Here is a 25,082-nt window from a genome sequence, read left to right as displayed (position 1 = left end):
CAGAATTTCCTGGTGGTAAAAGGACAACTTTTTTGTAGATAAAAATGGGTGAAACTCCACTTACCCCAATGGAGCTGTGCCTATTTACAGAGAATTTGTCCCTGTCCTGCCCCTATCCCACCAACTAAAAGTTGTAACTTTTTGCCCATTATAGGAGAGAATAGGAATTTAACTATCCAAGAAGGTGAAACCTTGAAGTTTCCAGAAGACTTTGCAATGCCTCAGGGGTTTGGCTGCTAATATCACAGGGTTTTTTCATTGGGCTCTTAATGCTTTATTTTGAATTTCCCAAACAAAAACAATCTTCCATATAAAAAAAATGGCAAATGAAAACATAGGAGGCCCACATTCCTAACAAGTCTTGTTCATTCTACACCAGCTAAGAGAGGCTGAAAAGCATTTTTATAGGTCAACATGTTAATTCAGCATCCCATTTCTCGCCTTGTACCTTGGACTGTGAGAAATTAGCTTCCATGAGTGTGTCGATAGTATCTTCAGAAATGTTGACTAAAGAACGAAGTTCCCGTGCCAGCTCAGGAACATTCTGCATGCAGTCTTTGATTTTCACATCTGCAATGCAGGAAAACATGGATCATCGATTTCTCACCACACTGCTTTAATTAGGGGTCACCAGGCAGCCCTCCATTTCCTCACAGACCTATGCTGAGGGGGCATGAAAGGGCAGAGTGCTGTTTCCAAGGCATGCTATTCTCTTTCCTACCAATCCTAAGGGAGAAAGGGGGCAGGAGGTTTACTCCATTGGAGCATAAGCCATTCCCCAAAACTGGTTTGGGAAGAAGGCACCTTAAATTACCAAAGGCAGTTTTCAATCACTTAATCCGGCTTCTCGCTCTGCAGTTTGGATCTCCCCTTTCCAAGAGCATGTGACCGGGGCAGCCCTTAGGGCTGACCTGGGGCCAGTGGCAACAGGTGGGCCAGGGTGATAGTGAGGAGGAACAGACCCCAAATTATTCATAAGACGCCAATACAATGTCACCTTGGTACTCTCCCGAAGAAGCATTCTTTTTACTTTGTTATGTTTTCTCTCTTGTCTTGTGAACAATTGTACCACAGTGATCTCCAAAACAGCACTGTAGTTTATGTTAGCTCCTGTAAAGAAACCATGTACTCACCATTTGGCAGACTGAAGTTACTGACAAAAGCTATCACTAGATTTTCTGACGAAGGTGCCTCTAGATTTCCAGACATCCTGAAACGACAACACTAGTTTTACAAGCAGCCATTTCCAAGTAGTTTGCTTTACCATATGTTAAGCTTACTAAGTATAGGGCTTATCATGGAATAATGAAATAACATTAATTAAGCAAAAGGTAAATTCTAATGGCCAGATCAGTCCTGGTGCTTGTCCATGTGAGCTGTTAAAGATGGAGAGGAGGTCAACGAGCCTTCCTACTACGTGCACACACTGCCTGGGCAGCGATAATCACACTCCTTTCCCATAGGTGAGTTCTGAGAGGAAATGATTCATGAGATTCTCCATTATTAAGTTGTCGGAAACTAAACCAGATGAAAAAGCACTGGTCTAGCAGTTTCTCACCTCCATGACTTTCAGTAAATGTACTAAAAAAATAAGCGGCATGAGTCAATGGTCCAGAGGGACAGCAGCTTATGGCCACAGACTCCTCTTAATGGCACTAATGGACTTATGTCTTTCAGGTACATTTTGAAAACGTGGTCTATTGGATGGAAACTGATAGTACAGTAAAGTACATAATAAGTGTTACCCTTCTATAGGCAACTGTTTTAAAGAATCTCCAAGGTTTCCAGTAAAGCTTCATTTACCCTTTAGTTAACAACAGTATTTGCTACTCTCTCAGATGGCTGCGTAGCAGTACTATATAAGGGACAGAAAAAATCTAAGACAACTTAGTGCTCAATACTGTGAGGTGCCAAGCATGCCTGTCAGTTTTTGTGCACACTCAACTTGAATTGACCTGAATATTTAGCACATTGCAAAAGATGCTCAGCACATCATACAATCAGGCCTTGGAAAACTGGGGTTAGCGAAGAACCCAAAAATGTGGATGCTTATTTGAACTGTCTGGGGTAGAGGTAAAAGAAAAGACAGTTAGGAGTCAAGTCAGTAACTATTGTTGCAGTTTTGTTGGTACCATTAATGACTACACAATAACTTTTTTTTTTGTTTGAAAACTTCCAGCGTGTTTTGATAAACAGGGATTTTGATCATCATGGATCAGTGGTACATATTGCTGTTGGGATATCTGACCAATCTCCAATTAACCGGGACCTTAGATTGTTAACCAAACATTAGGTGAGCAGAGGTTATACTGTAATTGTGCAAACTTTTTATGAATATGTATGAAACTATATCATCATGACTAACAAAAATAATGCATAGCAGAACAACACGGCAGTGAAAAGTAAAGGCTTTACATTTGCATGTGTTTCTGGATGTTCTCTAAGGTGATTTGACATTCACAGCTGCTGTAGGTGATATTTTCTAATGCTCTCTGGAAGCTCTCCAAGGTACTGGACAGCTTCCTGTTTACATATAAAAGGTTCCCACAGTCCCCTTCATTGGAAGCTGACCACATTGTTTCAATATCCTGCAAAAGATGGCAACCATAGTTAAATTTACATGCTGTGTATTTATTTGCTTGAAAGAACAGGCCTAAAATGCTAAATGTTGTGTAGTTTCTGATTAACTTTGTTTAAAAATAAACACAAATCAAAATGTGGATAGATAACAATGATTTATTAAACACCGGCAGACATGTGCCCGCCCCCCCTTGCATCATGACGTTTGTACTGTTCTCTCCATTTATCCTTTTATCTAACTATTCTCCGTCAAGACAGGACATTTCTTTTTGGCCTTTTGTACGTGCGCTTTGTGTTGGTGGGTGCATGGTGTTATAGAGATGGAGAGAGAGAGAAAATCAAGAGATACATGGTCTCTGAGCAAAATTCTACTCTCAGAGTATGTCTACACCAGTGGTTCTCAAAGCCGGTCTGCTGCTTGTTCAGGGAAAGCCCCTGGTGGGCCAGGCCAGTTTGTTTACCTGTCGCATCCACAGGTTCGGCCAATCGCGGCTCCTACTGGCCGCTGTTCGATGCTCCAGGCCAATGGGGGCTGCAGGAAGGGCGGCCAGCACATTCCTCGGCCCGTGCTGCTTCCCGCAGCCCCCATTGGCCTGGAGAGGCGAACCGTGGCCAGTGGGATCCGCGATTGGCCGAACCTGTGGACCCGGCAAGTAAACAAACTGACCTGAGCCGCCAGGGGCTTTCCCTGAACAAGCGGCAGACTGGCTTTGAGAACCACTGGTATACACTACTCGCCGGATCGGTGGGCAGCACTCGATCCAGTGGGGGTCGATTTATCGCGTCTAGTCTAGACATGATAAATTGACCCCAAAGCCCTCTCCCGTCGACTCTGCGAGAGGTGCGGCAGAGTCGACAGGGGAGCGGCAGCAGTCCACTCACCATGTGAAGACACCACGGTAAGTTGATCTAAGTACGTCGACTTCAGCTACATTATTCACATAGCTGAAGTTGCGTAACTTAGATCAATTCCGCCCCCCGACCCACCCAACGAGTGTAGACCAGGGCTCAGATTTGCTAGATGGCTCCCAATGCTGTCTGTTCTCCTTACTTACTCAGAACTCCCACTTACATCTACAAGAGCTCTGAGTAGACCAAGTGCAAAATATCAGAGCAGAGAGCCAAAAGTGAAGAAAGGAGAACTTTCTAGTAAAACGGTAAATTTAATATTTTGGTGGTCTCTGATGATTTGGTTCTTCTCTGACTGAAGTCAATGGCAAAACTCTGATTGACTTCAGTGGAGCAAGACTGAACACTGAATGGGGCTCAAAATGCTACATTGTTGGTCTTCTGATTACGACTCTTGCCAAACTTCAGAACTGTTGTAGATACACAGATCAATCCCTCTTGGCGAGTACAGTTAATATGTACTCTGGGTATTATTTTAGCCCAGATGCTTCTGGTTGGGGGATTGATTTGTATTTTGTTTGGATTTTACCCTTGTCCTTGTAAATTTTTAGTGCTATGAAAGCACCTGCAATACTGGAATATAAAGCAAGAAAAATACCAATTGCTCTTTGGTACCCAATGGCAATCTAGTTATTCTGTTTATGGCTTTCAACACTTGTCAGCATATATTATGTGATTCCCTCTGGGTATCACTATCAAGTGTGGCAGAAAAACATCCCTTAAAAACCCTGATTATACAGAAGCATAGTGATTGATTTTTCAGGCAGTAGGAAAAAAAAAGAAGGAAAATACTTATGGAGTAATTTTCCAGTGTGACATTTAAAGCATGACAAAAGGATGTTGGCAGGATTAGAAATCCATCAAACCTGATACTGCTCATGAACCAAATTGATTCCTTCAATGGCAGAAAGGAGGAAATGCCTTGTTAGGCTATCCTTACAGCTCGTAAAAGCACAGAGAAGGTTGCTGATGACAGTAGGGTTGTCTGTAAGAGAAAACACACAGGCTGAATCAGTGAAAAATATCACCCTAAACATGATTCCCTATCAGAAATGCTGACGGCATTGAGAAGGGTGAGGAGTGAGGAAAGAAGTTTTAAAAGTAAGGGCAGGAAAATCTTGTGCGGTGCACAACTGCTAAGTATTATTTCTTATTAAAGTCATAGCACAGGTTACATGGGAGAAAAGGGCATGTTACCCTTACACTGACTGTATGGTGGTCCTACACCACTCCGAGCAATACCCGAGGATGATCAGGCCTGATGCAGAACCAGAGCAGGAGGACTTAGTGATGGTTTCATGAGAGCAAGATGCAGAGCCTGTCAGGGGTTTTAAGTGGACTTAAGCCCTCCAGTGATTCCTCCATCTCTGTCACATCTAACATAAGATGTTTGTCTTCATTTTCAAGGCCACTCATAGTCTATCTCCACCCTATAATCTCTATTTTGCCATCAAGCTCTCAACTTTTGCCTCTGATTATGGTCTATTATGCCAACCTCCACTGCCCAGTTATATTATTTTCAAGAAAGAATCTTTGTGCTTCCTCCCATGCTGCCCTCGTGCTTGGGAGAAACTCCCTGTAAATATCTGTGAAGAGCTACCTTATTATCCTCCTTCAAATCCCTCCTCAAAACTCTCCTTTGCTGAGATGCTTACAAAAAACTTGACAAAGGTTAGACCGCTGGTGTGGTGAGACCACTGCCATCATGCTGAACAATACTGTCTCACTGTTTACTTGTACTCCCCCCATCTGTCTGTATCCACCTGGTGTCTCTTATCGCACATTCAGACTATAAGTTCTTTGATGCAAAGACCATCTTTTTGTTCTCTGTTTGTACAGCACCTAGCACAGTGGGGTACTGATCCAGGATTGGGGCTCCTGGATGTCATGATAATACAAATAAGTAATGATATTCTCTGGGACCCCCATCACCCTGTTTCCCTATGGTGAGACCTTAAGGATACTGTATCTACTGTATCCCCAGGGCAGCAGTAACCCCCCCCCCCCCCCACCACCACCACAACACACTGGCAAGTGGAGAGAAGGGCCAGTATGTTGGAGGATTTACAGCAGAGAGATAATCCTAGGGATCAATCATGAAAGAGGTCTCCCATCATTCCCTACCCAATCTCCTGGAGGGACAATCTTTATGCAAATGGTCAGCCATCATATCCAGAGCAAACAGCTCCATTCCATTGCCTTTGGTAGGCTTGTACATGTGACAGTGAGGAGAGAATTTGGCCCTACAACTGCACTATGGTTAACAGAACAAAATTCAGCTGCCTCAGAGAGCTGGATTGGCCCACCAGTTAACAGGAAAATAGAAAGACTAATAAAAATCCATTCCTGTCATTAAATCAGCAGATCTTACGCTGAATACAGATAGGAGACAAATGGGGGGGGGTCAATTCTATCCAGTCTGTTTTCAGAGCAGTTGTTTTAAATTCAGATTCATTCAAATCCAGCAGGGCAAATTTAGATGACTATTTGAGCTAGGCAACTCTGCAGAAAATGAGCATGTTTGATTACCTTTTGTGTGTCTTACATAGAGTTCAGAAGACTTACATTAAGTCTTCTGAGTCATCTGTGTGGTTTCAGTTGACTCAGAAGACTTAATGTAACCAAATACTACAAAGATCAGGACACAGAAACAGGTGTCTAAATGTTAGACTCCTAAACCCCCTGTAAGCCCTAAATAAGTGACCTGATTTTCAAAGGACAGTGGGCTCTTCTGGGTGCTCAGTACATCTGAAAACCAAAACCACTCAATGTTGGCTTAACTCTGATCTCATTGGAATTACTGAGAGTTTTACTCCGTTAGGTGGCTGGAGCAGAGTTAGGCCAACTCTGACCACTTCTGAAAAATCCACCCTCACCCCAATCCAGGGAGCCTAAATATGGATTTAGGAACCTAACTTAAGGCATCTATTTGTGTGGCATTTGGTTATACTAGGCCTTCTGAGTCAAATTGTTTTCAGGTGACTCTCAACTTCATTCTGAGGCTTGAGACAATCCAAGTGAACCTATCGCTATTACACATGAATGCCCTGAGCACAGTCTTAGCAACACAGCAATAACATGAATAATGAACCCATCTTGCTAATAGTTGTTATTACAGCAACCAACCTGAAAGGATTGTAAATACATTCAAAGCCATAATCTGCACCTTCTGTAGCAGTCTGGCATTAGCAGCACTTAACTGCTTCTGGAAACCCTGGCACATCTCAGAGAATCTAAGGAAAAATAATAGGATACCATCACTTTTAGGATGACAGAATCAGAGAATGACTTTAATAAGGACTGCACATGCTATTACAAACATCAGTGAGCCTGATTCTCATTGCAGTTACACAACACTAACCAGAATGATTTCAGTGGATTCACTCCTGATTTACAACAAAGTGAACTACATAAGAATCAGGCCAACAGGTGGTGGCACTCTATGTTCAGATGCTAATAGGAATGTTAAGTCTTCAAATGCTAACTACTTTTCTTGTGTTTGCTATAGATTGTTTCCCTTTGCCCCCTTTCCTTCTTTTCATTTCTAAAACAATTCAATCTCAATATAAATCGGTCTGATTTTCAGAGATGCCGAGCACCTCCCTTTGACTTGACTGCCAGCAGTGTTCAGCACCTCTGAACAAAAATCAGACCTGGACAATGATTTTAAAAATAAGCCACCCTTCCAATATTTACCTTTGTTCTTTTAGTGGGCCTTGTCGCCAATGTTCAGCCAAGTTAACCAACCATCTGGCATACTTTTCATATGACGATAAAGGTTTGAATATCAAGTCAAAGTCATGCATGATCCGTAGTATGCTGTTTTCCAACTGGGCCATGTCAGCTGTACCAGAAGTTCCATTAGCAAAGAACCCCATAACTGTTTGGAGTAAGTCTCTTGTAGAATTCACTTGCTGATCAGCACTTAAATGCAGCACCTCTATCCAAGGATTAGTTCTATTTAATGAGTCCTCAATAATTGTTTCCCAGATGGACTGTTCCTTCTGCTCGTAGGTTATATTTTGATTGATAAGGCTGGCAAAAAGTGACCACAGGTTGAAGCTTCCTCCAGAAACATTCTTCATTAACTTGAATGATTCCATAGTGACTTCTAAAACTTTAAGAAAGTCATCTTGGTTGTCTGCATAAGTCAGCAGCAGATTTAAGTCATTTTTCCAGAAAGCTCCCAGAAAGAGATCAGCTACAGCTCTGATAGAAGCTTTTATTCCTGTAATGTTTCCTTTGCACAAATAAATAATCATTTCCTGAATTCCCTCCCATTTTTCTTCATTTATTGGGGCATGAGTAAAATTTAGTCTAGAAGTTAAATGTATTTTGCTAATAATATCATTAATGGGTACAAAAAAATCAAGAAGATCTTCTATTAGACTGGCAGTATCATCAGATGAGTTTATGCTTGCACTGGTAACAATTGCAGTAAGTCTTTCCAATTCGGCAGAATAATTCTGCACATTTGTTAAAAACTTAGCGATTTCACCTGCAATATCATTTAAATCACTGAGTTTGCTCAGATTTGTGAGCAGTGTGGTTGATATGTTTGCAGTTCCAGAGCCACATGATCTGGAAAGCTTATCTCGAATAGACAAGTAAGTCAAATTAAGAAATGCTTTTCCCAAATCTGCCACTTGATGGTGGTTTGAACGCAGAACCTCTGCAGTCTCATTTTCAGTTAATTCATCTATTGCATCATGAACAGCTCTTTGGAGGTCTGAATAGACCATCTCAATGTAGTCTAAGTTTTCCGTAGCATTTGAGTTGATAGATGGTTCCAAAATGTTAGCTACCTTTTCTGAAGCTTTCTTGGACAATGTCAAAAACTTAACAATGGCTTGTACTATTTTTGCTAGCTTTACAAATTCATTGCTTTCCCACAACAATGAGCGCAAATCAACAGCAAGCTCTGGGAAGCGGCTGCGAGTATCGTTAGCTCCACTGTTCCACAAGAGGAGATCAAGTAATGTCTCTGTAGTTTCTATTATCTGCCTATTTTTCAAAGGAAACACCTTATCCACAGAGGCCAACAGTTCTGTTAAATTAGCAAGTACCATTTCTCGAAAAGTAGGATAGCTAACTAGGAAATCCTTGAAATGGTTGTTAAAAAAAATCATGAGGTTTCCCATTTCTGCAGAAGTTTGCCTCATAAATTGAAGAGTTCTAGAAAGATTTCTAATCAGCTGGACAAAGTCCCCAGAATTATTTGTATTAAATAACACATGATTCACAAACGTAAACAGTTCATGGTTACTTCTGCTGCCATTTTTTACAGAAAAATCTTTAAACAGGACATTAAACAAATCCCGCATAAACTTCAGTCCTTTTGCATTGTCAAAATGAAGTGTCCCATTTTCGGATATGGCTGCATCCTTAATTAAGTCATACATATTTTCTTTCAACCCATCAACTTCTTCCTTTAGATTAACAGACTGATCCAAGTTTAGTAAAGTTCCAATATCATCTTTGGTGAATATTCTGCAACAGAAATATTGTTGATTACGATGATGCAAATTATTGTTACTGTAAGACTATGTTAGGAAAATGTAGCAAAATATGGGTATTACCACAAAAGAGAGAGATTACCAGTAAGCTATAATATGATTAATGTCTGGCTGTGGACTCTGGTCATCCAAAGGGACATTCTGGTTGGCCAATCAGGCCTTTTAGATGATGCCATAACAGGCATCTCATCAATGGAAAAACCTACGCCCAGTATGTAATAAATTAGCATAGGAAATGTAGAGGCTGTTGGGATAATAAGGAGAAGAACATGGAGGCTAGGGGTTGGGGAAAGAAATTGGTGAAGTACTATTAATGAAGTATTACCCAAAATTGTCTAGCCACTTTGTGATATTGATTAGATATTGTAGACCTCATTCATAACTGATTTATTCCAGCTTGACACTAGTGTAACTTCATTTCAGTCAACAGCCAGATTACCCCGACAAACTGAAGTCAACAGAGTTATATCAGCATAAAACTGGATGAGTTGTTATTTAGGCCATTGTATTTTACTTCTCTTATGATGTTAGAGCAGAATCCATTTAACATTCTGTGTTATGCAAGGGAGGGGGGGAGAAGAAACACTTTCCACATTTTCAAATTAAATTTTTAATCACAACTTGAACTATTGATGCCAGAAACTATAAATTTGGATGATTATTCACTGAAGAAAAAAGCAATTCAAACTTGAGGAAAAAGTGGTGCAATAACTTTTAAGATACAAACATTTAAAGTTGGAAAAAATCCAAAAGCAGGTTGTATTTTTAGTTGTTTGGTTGAAAAATCAAACACAAGAAATTCAAAGTTTAACTTTTCTACATTAATTTGGCTATATTGAACACATGGAATTTTCTGTGCCTTTTTATGTTTTGGTAAATTCATGCTTTACTATATTACTCAGTTTTAATGTTACAGTGTACATAATGAAATACAGAGGATGTGAAATGGATTTAAGTGTTGGCTCTACTTTTATTACCTGTGTGCTCGATTTTCCAGTTTTAATAGTGCACTGATAGCAGCTTCAGGATTAATTTAGTCTGTACAAAAATAATTCCTCAAAACTTCAGCGATTCAATTATTTTGCACAAAATTCCATGAAAGTTCGCAACTCAAGACTCCTGGCATGGGTATAGGAACAGTTACTTTTTTAATGAATTACTTTTATACTCAATTTGAATTTTAAACTGAAACCATTTCAAGTAGAGAATTTAGGAGGCATGTTCTATGTTTGGGCACCGCGAAGGCAATGGAGTTTAGTTTCAAAGTATTTCCATATTTGGCGCAGCAACCCCATACCATTTAAAAATCAGTCCCTTTTTTCAGAGCAATACCATTTTTACAAGATACAAAACAGTGCCTTGAAATGTTTTGCACTATCATTCTTTCCAAACTGTGTATCTTAAAATCCAAAACTGTTGCAGAAATTTAGATAAATAAAATAATAGCCCTGATCCATTAAATATAGTTTTGCTTCCAGATGCTGGTTTACTTGCAGGTTCAGTTCTAAAGTAGAATTACAATAAAATGTATAACCAAATTGTTACAAATATACAGTAGCCCTGTCTCTAATGTATTTGGACACAAGGTTAATAGACATACACACACTCACCTCATTTCTGCAATTATATCCTTATGTAAGTTTTTTAATAAGACAAACATTTTGTTGCTATAATGGCCTTCAGAAGATGAAAAGATTATCTGTAAAAACTCTTTTATCATCTCCATTGTCCTTCTTTGGAATGAGGCAATCTCTTTTCCATAATTTTCATATTGTGCATCATCAAAAAACAAATCAATGAAGTCCATTAGCTGAAGGTCTGTATCATTTAAGTCCAGTACCTCTTCTTTAGTAGTGAGGTCAGAGAGCATGTTAAGCAGACTGTTCTGTAAAATCACGTGAGCAACATGAACATTATTCAGCTTTTCCCCACTAAGAAGATCAGCAACAAATGATATATCAATGTGATCTTCTTTAGAGCCATTTGTGAAGAGCTCCAAAAATTCAATGATACCTTTGATAATCAGTACTATGTCATCAGATGACTCTTCATTGGCCATAAGGACAACTAGTGCATTTATTATTCTAGAGACATTTTTATTAGTGTACTCGTGTAGCCAGTCTCTTGCAACTTCTTGAAAGTCCTCAAAGCTTCTTAGTAGAGTTTCTAGAGATGAAGAATTCAACTGCTTTAATAAACTAGCAAGTGCCAATGAAGAATTTTTTCTGGCTGCTGCACTTAGTAATTGAACTTCTTTGTCTATCACAGAAAGTAAGTTTGGAACACTAAAATTGACTAATAAATCTTCTATGCCTCTCTCTGTATCAAGCCAAAGGGCCTCAAAGTTACCAATCAAACTACTGTTTCTACTCAAAGCTGATAATGCCATAAGCACCATGTAAGTTTGGTTTCCAACAGGAGACAGTGTCAGCAAAGGCTGGACTGCAGAAAGAAAAGACAAGACATCTTCATTATCCAGCGCTCCGGAAATTTCATTGGCCATACTTTTTAAATGAGTAAGAAGAGTCTTTGGAACAGACATTCCTGTGCTTCTATCCAATTTTAGGGCATGATACAGATCTGCTAACTGTTCAAAAATAGCTTTGGCCATTGCCATCTCTGTTGATGTCATGTTGTTTAGTGTTTCTATGAGCTGTAAAGCAGCTTGTCTCTTCGGTGTGGAAGAGCAATAGACTGAGATGGTACTACTATTTCCAAAAGCCATAACATATACTGATAGCTTATTCCAAAACCCCATAAGCTGTTTCAGAGCCAAACTATTTATGTTGTGGATCTCAGAAAGCTTCAGAAGAATGGAGTTCCACTCTTTGAACTGATGAAAGAAGCAAGTCACTTTGTAAGTGATCTCCCTCAGATAATCTTCATTAGAACATAGGTCATGTCCCCCTGGAGTTGTCAGCTTGAACTTCTCAAGTACGTCAGCAATCGTGTTGTAAATAGACGAAAAATTTGTGTGTGTATTTAAGTTACAAGTCCTTAAAGCTGGGTCATTCTGAGGTGTTGCTGTTGTGAGGTTCCAGCAGATAACTGCAGTCAGACAACCCAAAGCCCTTGCAGATTCCTCAGGCATATCAGTTACTACTTCCAGTAACTCTAAAAGGCTATCTACTTTATTGGCTAAATCTTCCTTGGTACTTATTGACATGTTTGCTTCCTGAGTTGATGTGAAAGTGTACACTTCAATTAGGGCATCAGTGATGTTTTTGTGAGCCAATCGCTGTATAAGACTAACACCATCAGGAAGAATGTAAAGCACCTGTAATATATCATCAAGCTCAGTCTCTTTAAATAATTGAGTGATTTGCCATAAGTTGGTCAAGTTCCAAGAATATGAATTGTTCTCAAAGGAACCTACCCAGCCTGTCAACTTGTCTAGAACAGAATTCTCAATGTACACAGTTTTGATATTTTTAAAGAAATGATGCAGGCTTTTCCTGACTTGTTTGAGTTGATCTATTAAGAATTCTAGATCTGCATTCTCAATGTTTTTCACCAAAGTTGCCATATGCTTTGGAAATCCTTTATCATCTGATCGTATCAGAAAATTGGTAAGGTTATGAGACTTTAAAATGTTTAGTGCCTTCCTTACTAGTTCCACATTGAGGTCTGCTGCTTTCATCCACGTATGCAGAGTTATGTTTTGCAAACTTTGCGTATTAGGAGGCAAGTTTGACATAAAGTAGCTAATCAGATGTTGAAAGGACTTCTTTAGGAAGCTCATAATTTTGTCTTGTGGAAGAGCTTCAAATGCATTTAGGAGATTTACAGTGTCCAGAAGAGATGAGCTGTTTTGTAGGGTTTCAGAAGTTATATTCTTCAGAAAAATTTGAATTCCTCTCAAAAGTGCTACTGAAGGAGGCTGGAGACTCTGAGGCAAATTAGGGACTTCACTTGAATTCTTGATGGCTCCAGTGATTAATTTAATGAAATACATCTGTTCTGAGTCAGATGTATATGGTGAGAATCTCATTAAGTCTTTGACAATTGACTGAATTTGGCCCCTTGACGCATTCAATAGAGTAAAAATAAAGTCACGAGTCTGTCCATCATCTTTTTCAGAAAACGTAGGAAGAACTTTTAAAATTTTTGCTAGAATGCTGAAATAAACATCTGCACAATGTGCATCAGAACCATTTAGTAAGCATGGAGGTTCTATGAGGTTAAAAGTCATGTTAACAATATCCAGGGTATTCTTTAAGCTAGTATCAGTCTCATTAATGCTTCCCAGAGATGTCAACAAAAATAAAACACGTTTTGCATTCTCAAGGTGGGAATAAGTGATGTATTTCTCACTGAGGTTACTGATAATATACATCCATCTATTACAACCCTCTAATACATTCACTATATTATCTGAGGTTAGAAGAGGATTAAGATGAGACAGAACACTTATCTGTGAAACATTTTTCTCCTTCAAAATATCTTCCAAAACTAACTTGGTAACATTCTGGAAAATCATCACACAAGACAATAGATTTTGATCTCGGGATATATTTTTAAGGAATCCAGCTGTCTCTCTTAGGTCAGTGAGAACAGTTCCAAATTCTTCTGTAGAAAGTGTTAGAATATCTGAAAGTGAATGCCCAATGAAATCTACATGTGTATCTCTATATTCCACTTTAGAACTCAATGGAAGGAAAACATCAAACCAAGAATCCAAAAACTCCCTGCTAACGTTAACCTTCAATAGAGATTTCTGCAATTTGACAGTCACATTTTCCATTGTTTGAAAAGCTTCCTCTAAACTCTCTCTTTTAATTGAGCTGAGTGCATCAATTACATTGCTAAGTTTACTTATGAGACCACTTAGAGTCTCAAAGTCTTTCCATTCATTTAAGTTATAAGCTTCTGTTATTATTTTCAGTAGATGTATTGCTGATGTAGTTTCAGGATTGATTGTAAATGTTGCATTGCACAGTTCAGCATGGGTTAAATTTTCGAGGCCTTCAGAAAGGTGGTTCAGGCCATTCCGAAGATAACTGAAAAAATTTAAATCCAACCTTAGTATTTCAGACATTTCTTCCAAAATCTCTGTCCACATCTGAAGCCAGGTAGCAGTGCAATGCATGGCAAAAGGCACATTTACCTCACTTTTGAAGTTTGATGTATTTGACAGAACTCTGACCAATGGGAGTACAAGTGAGTTATGAACATCTCCGGTTTGCCTCACAGAAGGAATGCTAGGCGTATACCAATCAGCACATTCATTATTTAACAAGCTTTCTGCAGAGACATCAAAAAGTTGTCTCAAATACTGAAAGGCAGTTGTCTGAAGCTCTGTGTCTGAAAATATAGTTTTAAGGCTCCCCAGAGTACTGTATACCACTTCTATCTCTTGTTTCCCTTTCTGTGCTAGGGACTGGGCCTGGAGCGCTACGTAGTTGTAAACTGTTGCTAACTTTTCACAGAGAGGTTTCTGGGTGAGACCCTGGAGGAGATGTATAGCTTCAGACAGAAAGTGAAAAACCTCACTCATGTTTTGGAAATCATGCTGAATTAGAGTAGATGAAATGTCTTCTGAGATCTTCTGGAAGAATGTTAGCACAGAATTATTACTCTGGATACTTAACTGATCAATGTTTTGGAAGACAAAGAAAAGCATTTGAATAAGTGAGGCTGCATTACTGTCCCCTATCTCTGGGACGCTTTGGTAGAAATCAGACACAATTTTCCCTACATCTTGTACTTTGGACACAGAAGTTGTATTTGAGACTAGAACAGAAGAGACATTTCTCATAGCATGAATGGTGCTGAGAGCGGTAGTGAAATGTTCTTGAGTCAACACTCCAACCTCATAGAGATTCCCTATGAATTTTTCACTGAAGTTGTTTACATAATCTATGTCAAGAAAACTCAATTCAGGCCATTCTGGAAGAATTTTCTGGAAGAATTGCAAACTTTTATTAAGGACTTTTTGATTTTCCTGAAGAGAAGATATTATAATTTTAGATAAGAACATCTGCAGCATCTCTATTGCTTCCACTGGACTTCTATGGTCACGTTGATCCAAGACCTTTTTTACTACTTGCCAAAATACTTCCAGCTGCTCACTCTGCCAGAGCCTTGCAAGAAGTTGATAATTCTCTAGTAGTTCATTATTGAGTTCAGAAAATATATGAACATCTGTAGCATCTGCCTTCATATTGGCAGAAGTGTTAAGCCACATAATTGCATTATTCAAGGCTATTTCTGTTAGGGACTGTAAGTTTTGGAGGCTTGAAGAGGCTGAAGAACCAGGCATGAACATTTCTTGTATGAATTCTGCAAGTTGTAGAATGAAGACCGACTCCTCCTCCTCAAGAACCTGTATGTTCTTTTCCCTCTTCAAAAGCTCTTTGACAGATGTCAAGATCCTGTAACATTAATGGAGATTTTTTTCAAATTAGTCATCTATTGGAAAGTTACATCGCAAATCAGTTTTATGTAATGGTTGATCAACCATTTACTAGAACATAGCTATATTTACATCTTAAAATTGTGTTTGTAGAATGTATTTCATATAGACAAAGCACATTTTGCGCAATAGTGAAACAATGAAAAAGACCATAATTGTAATACATTAACGGACAATCGCATGCTATTTTAAAAAGCATGAAAAAACAGTGATTAGAAAGTCACGACACATAAGTCCTCTAAATACAGTTGAGGCTAGGTGGCTGTGTTAAGAGCACCTACTTCTACTGGCAAAGTTGGCAGAATCAAACATCTGCAGTTCAAGGAATTTGTATATTCTGCTGATGAAGCCAGCAAAGCCTTGAAGCTCTACAGACTGATTAGCTTGGTATCAAGGACCTTACAAGTACAAAAGGTAGAAAAATGTGTTTTATTTTCTTTTTGAAGAAAGTGAAAGTTTTCAAGGTTTTTGCCAAAAACCATAAAGCCAAAAATCTTCTCCCTCCTCTGTCCTACCCCACCCAACAACTGAAAGCCAATAAATGTTTGATTTTAGGTTTTTCAACAAAATCTGGGAAAACATCCATTTTGTCAAAGCCATTTTTCAATGAAAATACGTTTTGACTATATAAATACGTTTTGACTATATATATAAATAAATAAATAAATAAATAAATAAAACCAGTTCTCCTTACAAGGTTGGTTTAAAAGAGCTAAGGTTTGGACTCAACAATCAAGGAATGTTGGGATCAGAGGGTCTCAAGACATGGAGCTCCAACTCAGGAAACTTATAAATTCCGTGAACAGAGCCAATAGAAATTATATGGTTTCCATACCAGCAGAGTAGCTACACCACACCAGGCACCAGTTTATAGGTACTGTCTTACTGCCACAATCCCCATTTCTCACCTTGCTTTACTGACATTTTTATACAGCTGGACAAGTGCATTTGTTCCGGTGTGGCTGATTATGTGACCTGATCATGCTCCCAATAAATTCTATGGCAAAACTCTCTCATGGTCTTCAATGGGAGCAGAATTCAGTCCTATTTCTATGCATCTAACAAAACAGACCATGTACCATCACTTTTAAGCAAACTCCTCATTCAAATCATTAGGGAGTCCTCCTTAACTACCAAGGGTACAACACAGGCCATCGGATGAGCAATGTGGTTCAGTTGTGGAAGCAGCCTTAAATTCTAGAATTTACATACTACTGAGTGCTCATCCTCTTTTGCACTTATGCTAATTCTGTCTATTCCACAGGTTAAGAAATAAGTCAACATTTAGCAGCCATACAGAGCAAGAAAACTGCATAATGTGAAACTAGGTTCACAGACTGTGGAACATAATTTAGCTAATGCTTATCTATGCCCCTTAATTACTATGACTAGGTTTACAGATACCACCAGGCAGGTCATTTAAAATTTATTTTTCACAATTAAGTGTGCCATTAATGTATTTAGAATCACAGAAATGCACTGGCTGCCCTGAATCAGCTCCCTGATGGAAATGTTATGTAACAGTGTTGATTAAATGGATTCTACTGTATTGTTCAAGTAGACATTATAGCCCTGACAATAATGCAAGCAACTTAGTGGAGGGCGAGGGCGGGCGGGGGAGAGAGAGACTCCAATATAATAGTACATTAGAGTCTTCCAAGAGCCTATTACACTGGTTACCTGTGGTAATACGCAGGCTGCAGAGAGCTGTTCTATTAAAGCTTTTGAATAAGGGCCACAAATATATAACCTTCTGTGATCCTACATAGGATAAAAGAACAGGAGTACTTGTGGCACCTTAGAGACTAACTAAATTTGTTAGTCTCTAAGGTGCCACAAGTACTCCTGTTCTTTTTGAGGATACAGACTAACATAGCTGCTACCCTGAAACCTACATAGGATAGTATTTCTTACTGGTCACATGTAGAAATGCTAACCATCTCCTTAAGATGAGAAAAATAATCTAATTTAACATTGCAAAATAGCTAAAATACAGGGGAAAAAAAAACCCAACATGCTGTTCTGGAAAACAGTTGAGGGAAGCATTGAAATTGAATTAGTTTAACTTACCTGGACCATGAAATGAATGGAGAATTCGTTAAGTTTTGCAGAAATGCTATGTAACTATCAATGATGGCCTTCAGATTGAGCTTTTGTCCAGAACAAAGAGATGCTTCAGTATCATCTGCAGAGAAAATACATCTTATTTTAAATTATAAAATGTATCATGCATTGTCTTGGCAGTATACGACTAGATGCAGGCTGTCATGGAGCAGAGAGAAGCAAAGTGAACTCTGTTCCATAGGGGCCCTATCCAAATCCCACTGAAGTCATTGAAAAGATTCTCACTGAGTTCAGCAGTTAGATCAGAAGAGAAGAGGATTACAGCTACATTCTGTGATACTCCTACAGAAATCCAGAAATTACATTCTTTAAAGAAGAAAAAATATGACACTTTATAAGGGCAATTTGATACCACGCAGTATTGAATGGTTTAAAGGACTGCGATAGAGGGTCAATAAATATCAGACCTGCATAAAACATTCCAGTGATAGCCATCACAGAAAGAAATGAAGATATATTTTGAATTAAATACCAAGTGCAGAGCTACTGTAAAATGAAGATTGATTTTTATTATAGAAATATGTCTTGAATGTCTCCCACCAGCCAGGGGAAAGGAATTCAGCAGTAACCTTTCATTTCTTAGCACTTTTAAAAAAAAAATACCATCATGAAATTCACAAGCATGCCCTGGTTATCCTGTAGTGCACCACAGCTTCCACCACTCTGAATTCCATGCAATCAATTATCTTGCTTTGTGGGATATGTTCAGGTCATACCAGTTCATATCATAAGGAGGATTTTTTTAAAAAATCCAATCATTTAATACTTATTTTGGGGTCAAATTCTCTCAACGGCCTGTTTAGCGTCAGGGTATTCAGTGCTTATTTCTAAGCTCTGTTTTTGTTAGAGCTTTGCAGTTCAATTGAGAGACACTGATTAACAACTATTTTGAAAATGTGTCAATGGGCTGAGCAAACAGTGTCTTTCAAAATGTGTGCCAACATGGATGGTGAATTGAGGTGAAGGAACAATGGGGTGGGGGAACTGAAGGAAGCAGGTGCCTGATATTAGAGTGCTTGGCACTATCTTGAGCACTTTCAAAATCTAACACTGGAAATGCTGCAGATCTAACTGCTTTACTACAAATAGTAACTAAAGCATTCACAGGATGGGTCAGACTCAGAAACAGATTTCCTGCCCAAAAAAATTTTCAAAAATTTCAAAACGCTTTTCTGCTCCATGCCAAGACAAAACCAAGATCTACTAGGGAAAAAAATAATTATGAGAAACAAGGGAAGCACTCCCACCCTAGAACTGCCAAGAGCCAATTGATCAAGTTGGATGTGGGAAGGAGACCCAAGTTCAAGTCCTACCTGCTTCAGAACAGGAACTTGGAACCTGGGTCTCACCCATGCCCTGGGCTACTGGCTATTCAGAGATCTCAGTCTCCCTCTGACCAGAAATTCCATTCAGGTATTTAGAAACCTTCCTGAAGGTATCGCCGAATCAGTATATTACGACAAAAAACTGTTTTGTTGAAAGATTCCCACACAGCTTTAAATCACCCCTGATCTACACTGAGGTAAGAGAGTGCAGAATCAGACCCTGTATGTTCTGGGTTTTTCCTCAGCTAGCAGTTTAACCACTGCTTTAATCATAAGAGTGACAGTTTTCTTGAAAATAAAAATGTACCCGTAATGAAACTGCCTGTTTCTTTTTGGAATACTGTACTGTGAGAAGCATACAGAACCATTAGAAGCAAAGAATTTGTTGTGGCAATAACTAGTTTTTACTTACTTGAGTGACCTCTGGTGAAACCTTCTTCATTGTTCACATATTGAGCTATCTCACATGTTCTCCTAACAAATGTTGTTAAGTCCTTCCAATACGGGTCCTCCTCAAAAGCAAACCATATTTCTTCAAGTGTATGAATAACCCTGAAATGATCAAGGACCCAGAAGGCAGATATACCATGATCAGAATGTTGATTTTTGGAAGTAAAAATCACTGGGATCAGCACACATGGTTCTGCTGTATGCTTAGAGCTAAATCCTGCTGTTTTACTTGTACTAGCTGTCCTACTGACTTCAGAGCAACTATCACAGGAGTCAGGCAAGCAAAGCTCATGGCCAGCTCCTGCTCCAACTGGCATCAAGGGCAAAACTCCCATTGATGTCCGTGTGAGCAGAACTGGGAGGCTGGCCCTTAGTGCCACACAAGTTGTTGATCAGATGGAAAAAGCACAATGAATTCAAGAAATACTAACAACTAGTTTATCTCAAAACGTGGCAGTCTAAAACTGTTCCAATCTGGGAGGGAAGTGCATCTTCCCGATTATAAATACCTACTTTGTATTAATCATCCACCACTTTGTCATTAAAAAAAAAAGAGAAACTATAGCCAACATTCCTGTGTGTCCTGCATAAAAACAGCACTTTGTAAAGCCAACTGCGGTGGCACATGGGCCCTCTCTCTTAGTTGCGCTCTATCACCAGGGTCATGCTGTAATTATCTGTGAGGCTGATGCTCTAATGAGAGAAGCAAACAAAACACCCCAGTCAATTTCTAATTCATTTAGAAACATGTAGGGGGAGAAAAATCAATTTTCTGACAAATAGAAAAGGACAAAAATGAGACAGTAATAAATTATCTAATATCTAAAGGCTAGTACAAACGATGGGCTTGTTCCTGCTGCCATTTAAATCAATGGGCTTTCTGGCAGTGACGTCAATGGAATTAGGTTTGGGCCTAATGAAGACTTAAAAAATAAACCAAGCTTCTCTATAGAACAGTTTGATGCTGCAAATACTTACGCACAGGAGTATCTTCATGCACAAGTGTAATCCCATCAATGGATGGGATGTTACATTCTTAAGTATCTGCAAGACTGTGCTCTAAGAAAATACCTCTCAGTATCCATGTAGTATACATGTAACTGTATTTTAACAATGTTAGGCCTAGATTTAACTTTTGAGAGGAAATATAAAATCACTTCATATTTAAGCAAGTTTTCTTGATACAGGGCTGGATTCTGATCTCATTTACATTGATTCCACATTGGTGTAACTCCACTGAGGTCAATGGAGTTTCTCCCCAATTTAGATTAATGGGAGAGAGAATACAATCAGGCCCTTTCTATATATATTAAAAAAAAAAGTATGAGTGATTACAATGAGTGGAGTAGCTGCTCCTGACAAGAGCGGAAGTAGACATCCTCCCCAGATAGAGTCTTTGTGCTCAGCAACTGATTAATTTTACAGTAAGCAGCACTATTTTCAGTGAGCTGCTGTTCTATTTCTTGCCATCCCAAATATTCTTCCATTATTGAATCTGGCAGGCTCTGTTCTCCACGAAGTACTTTCTGCAAAAGTAGGACCTTTGAAAATAAAGAAAGCAATAGTTTGTATGCAGTAAGCTATTAAAGGGGAAGATGCTTTTTTGAGACGTGGGCCCTGTCTCGTACACTAATGTATCTTCATTGACTTCAGTAGAACTATTCCCAGTTTATATAGGTGTAGGTGAGATTGAGAGATGAGAAGCAGGTCCTCAGTCTGTTCTCCTTCTGGATGTCCTGGCAAGGTGGCTCATCCAAATTGTCACGGACACACAAGATACACACAGGGGTTGTATGCGTATTACCACAATAATATTATAAATAGTTTAATTTATTGAAAGTACTTTCCTACTCCAAGCCATTCTGACAGTACAAAACGAAGTAAACCGAGGATGCACTTCAAGTCTTAAATTACAAAAAGAAGAAAAAGATATTCATAAATACTTACAGACTCCTTTACTGACTGGATTTGGTTGCTTAATTTGAAAGTCTCATTTGGATAGTTGTGGTGGCAAAAGAACCCCGCTAAAATGTCTCTGACTTTTAAGTCCTGTGGAAGCTGAACAGCTTTCTCAAACATGGTGAGCAGATGCTGGCATGTACAGGACATGTTACTCATCACGATCTAAAATGCAATTAAAACAAGCACTGTGAAAATGAAATAAGTGTAATGAGGTTGATTTAATTCAACCCTAGCCATACCACTCCAAGACTATAACATCTAAAATAAAAACAAAACTAAACTAAGGCCAACAAACAGAATGGTGAACCACTTATTTTAGCAAGCATGATCTATACCAGGAACAAAAAGGAACCATTTTTAACCTGTGGATTTTATGCACATTGTTTAAAGACTATGAATAAGTAATGACTTACCTGTTTTAACTCCAAAAAGAGTGTTTCAATGTCTAGATGCATGAGCCCATCTCTTTTAATAAAGGGCTTCATTTTTTCCAGATTATGTACAATTTCTGTAAGACATGTATACATTTTTTTCAGGAAAAGGAAATATTTATCCCTGTGACTCTGAATGTGCAGTTCTTTGATGTGCTATAAAAGAGACAAACCTACCTTCTGGAATATGAATGAACCATGGCATAATGAAATTGTAATACCCCTATTAATGTAATAATGTAAGTATAATACCCCTATGTAGGCCCAATTATGTGTATTGATAGGGAAAGCACAAGAAGCCTTTGCAGAAGGTGTATACAACTGCACTCTTTGCACTCACAGAAAGAAGGGACTCTTGGTTAGCATCCACACCAAGCATTTTGGGAGGGAATGAGTCCAAGGCTCTGCTTCCTGCGTGTCTTAAATCCAGCCAGCACTGCTGCCTATGTGTGGCTGGAACACATACCCAGCACCTCTATGGCATGGTAGACATGCTCTCCTGGAGCTCTCGGAGACATAGTGCAATGCCTGCTAGGGTGGCGAAGCTCCCAAGCCTCTATGCTAGCTGCAACACTGGATCTGTACTACCCAAGGGTCCTCCAACATTCAGTGATCCTCCTGGGGCCAGCTGCTCTGGCTTCCAGACCTCTTTATAATACTGGAGCTTTACAAAGTGACCCCAATACAGCCAAAAACTGGGATCTGAATGTCCATATTTCACAGTGCAGTAGGCCACAAAAAGCAGTTGCATTCAGATTCCATTCCCTGCAGTTCTCTTCTCTGACACAAGTTACATCGGTACAGCTCCACTGACTTAAATGGAGTTCCCGTGATTTATACTGGTGCAAGAGGAGCATTGGACTGTCTGACAACTGCTTTGATTATGAATATTGCGTACAGGGGAAGATGCATTACCGATGGGCATTTAACCACCAAGCTTTCGTGAAATATTAGTTCCCTAAGCACCTCTTAGAGCTGTGCCCTTACATGTGTTCTTCTCAAAGAAGCGACAGCCTTTCCTACATCTTAGAGAAGTTAATTCTCCAAATCGTCAGATGGTATAAACAACATAGCTCTATCAATATCAGTGCAGCTACACCAATTTACATCGGGATCTGGCCTAAAATATTTCAAATTAATGCACCTGAAAAAAAAAAAAAAAAAAAAAAAAAAAGACTACGGGCATGACCCTGAATTTCTTGGAGGCTTGGGGTTCACAAGTCAGTCAGGACTATTACTACAACTATAAGTTGTTTTTATTATCATAGCGCCTATGAACCTGAGTCAACTATGACATAGACATAGAATATCAGGGTTGGAAGGGAACTCAGGAGGTCATCTAGTTCAACCCCCTGCTCAAAGCAGGACCAATCCCCAGACAGATTTTTGCCCCAGATCCCTAAATGGCTCCCTCAAGGATTGAACTCACAACCCAGGACAAGGACCCTATTGTGCTGGGAGTACAATACAGAACAAAAAAAGACTGTTCCTGCCCTAAAGAATTTAGATTCACAGCTTGCAAAAGCCAATTAGCAATGGTTTTAAATTAGTTTATGGGCCTAATCCTGATATTACTTACAATACATCAGTTTTACACTGGTTTCCCTCCACTGACTTCAGTGGAGTTATCCTGATTGATAGTGGTGTAACTGAATTTAGAAATATAAAGTGCCTGATTCTGAATTAAATTTTGTGTCTTAAAATTGTGCTTCTACTTTGAAAAGTGATTATGTAAAGAAAGCATTTTTTTCCTCGCCAGGTCTGCTCCCTGTTGTGTGCTCAGAGTCACGTTCCCTGTCTTTAGTGGCTAAAATACATTTTCACTGCTTTTTTCCCCCCACAGAGCCAACAGAGCTAAACTGACTTGGATTATACTTTTTTCTTGTGCATGAGCAAGAGAGCAGGGTACTGAATTTCAATTACAGGCCCATCAGCTACAAACCCAGTAATGGTAACAGTAATAGAGATATCACTGATGCTATAATTTGAAGAAATAGCCACTATTATCACTGAGGGCATAATATGACCTGTAAAACCTTTATATCTGATAATAGTGCACAAGAAGGAAACTCTTGACTCTGGGAGTCTTCCTTGATTTTGCAAACACTTTTATATGTAAACTGAGCATATGTGATTTGGAAGTCATTGAGACAATATAATTATACATATTTTACAGTCATTTTTCAGAGTAGAACTGCACTTCAACGACACTGAAAGTTGATTAATTAATGTAGCACTTAAAACTGACTAATGTAGAGTCATCTGAAAATACAAAAAAATCCGACATAGCTATTTACAATCATAAAAGAAATACTCTAAATTTGAAATGTTCTCACGTGGGCAGTATGGGCAATAAGAAACAGTTATCAGATATAGCCCACTGACAGGGAAAAGACTTATAAAACAATAGAGATGGGCCTGAGCCACAAAGATCAGAGCCGAATCCAGATCTAAACTCCCCATATGTGTTCATATCAAAGGTTTTGGTACAGCTACACAGGCAGAGACCCAGCCACAGACCTTGGACCAGGATCCAGATCAAAACACAAAATTACGATCAAGTACAGGGTTGTTCAGATCTGGAGATCTTGTTCAGATCCACTTTTGTAGGAGACCGAACATATTTTATAAAATTACAATTATTCACATCTTTATGAATTCAATCCTTGAAAAACAGAACATATAGTACTACATAGGCATGTGTTCATCAGGATGAAAGCAGACTACTGATAGAGCTATACCGTTACTTGTTTGCTAAACTTGTAGAATGAAAATGTGTGTGTATACAAATACATACATACTGTGCTTTATCATTAAGAGGAATGAAGTTTGAAAAGCTCTAGAGACACTGGCAATATATTAGCGTGGAATGTATTACACAGTCTGAATGCTTTGCTAGATGTGGAATGCTACTGATAAATGCCAGGGCCGCCATTTGAGAGCTGTTGAAAAGTAACTACAGGGCAGATTTACCTTTAGTGAAATATAAATTTTGGATTATTACATTCCTTATAGCTCCATCTATGAGAAGCAGTCTCTTCATAATAGGCCATTGAGGCAACTTCTGCAGTTTCTCCAGATACAGGGTTCTGTAGGCAAAAAGAATGATAAAAATAGAATGGAAAGTTCAACATGACTCCAAGGAGGATGCAGTACTGCAGAATGTCTTTATTTTTGTAGTGTATTCATCTTCATATCATGTATTGTGTTTGCAGATATGATACATCTTGATTTTAGTAAGGCTTTGGACACAGTTCCATAAAAATCTAGGGAAATGGGGTCTAAATGAAACTATAAGGTGGGTGCACAGCTATTTGAAAGACAGTACTCAAAGAATAACTGTCAGTGGTTCACTGTCAAACTTGGAGGA

The 25,082-nt window shown here is 38.9% G+C and overlaps 1 protein-coding gene across 1 annotated transcript in view; it reads right to left on the bottom strand.

Annotated features, from left to right (window-relative positions):
* The window catches only part of ABCA13 (ATP binding cassette subfamily A member 13), a 285,349-nt gene that overhangs the window by 199,298 nt on the left and 60,969 nt on the right, over positions 1–25,082 (bottom strand). The window contains exons 11-23 of the mRNA XM_034761320.1: positions 24,686–24,801; positions 21,695–21,789; positions 21,267–21,443; positions 20,655–20,860; positions 19,282–19,421; positions 17,491–17,605; positions 10,616–15,379; positions 7,186–8,979; positions 6,616–6,722; positions 4,356–4,474; positions 2,416–2,588; positions 1,134–1,210; positions 449–570 (exon numbers count right to left, since the gene is read on the bottom strand). Coding sequence (XP_034617211.1) covers positions 449–570; positions 1,134–1,210; positions 2,416–2,588; positions 4,356–4,474; positions 6,616–6,722; positions 7,186–8,979; positions 10,616–15,379; positions 17,491–17,605; positions 19,282–19,421; positions 20,655–20,860; positions 21,267–21,443; positions 21,695–21,789; positions 24,686–24,801 — 8,005 coding nt within the window. The remainder of the gene's footprint in view (positions 1–448; positions 571–1,133; positions 1,211–2,415; positions 2,589–4,355; positions 4,475–6,615; positions 6,723–7,185; positions 8,980–10,615; positions 15,380–17,490; positions 17,606–19,281; positions 19,422–20,654; positions 20,861–21,266; positions 21,444–21,694; positions 21,790–24,685; positions 24,802–25,082) is intronic.

Source organism: Trachemys scripta, chromosome 2 (genome assembly GCF_013100865.1).
Source record: "Trachemys scripta elegans isolate TJP31775 chromosome 2, CAS_Tse_1.0, whole genome shotgun sequence".
Taxonomy (NCBI): domain Eukaryota; kingdom Metazoa; phylum Chordata; order Testudines; family Emydidae; genus Trachemys; species Trachemys scripta.
This window is presented reverse-complemented; position numbering and strand designations above follow the sequence as displayed.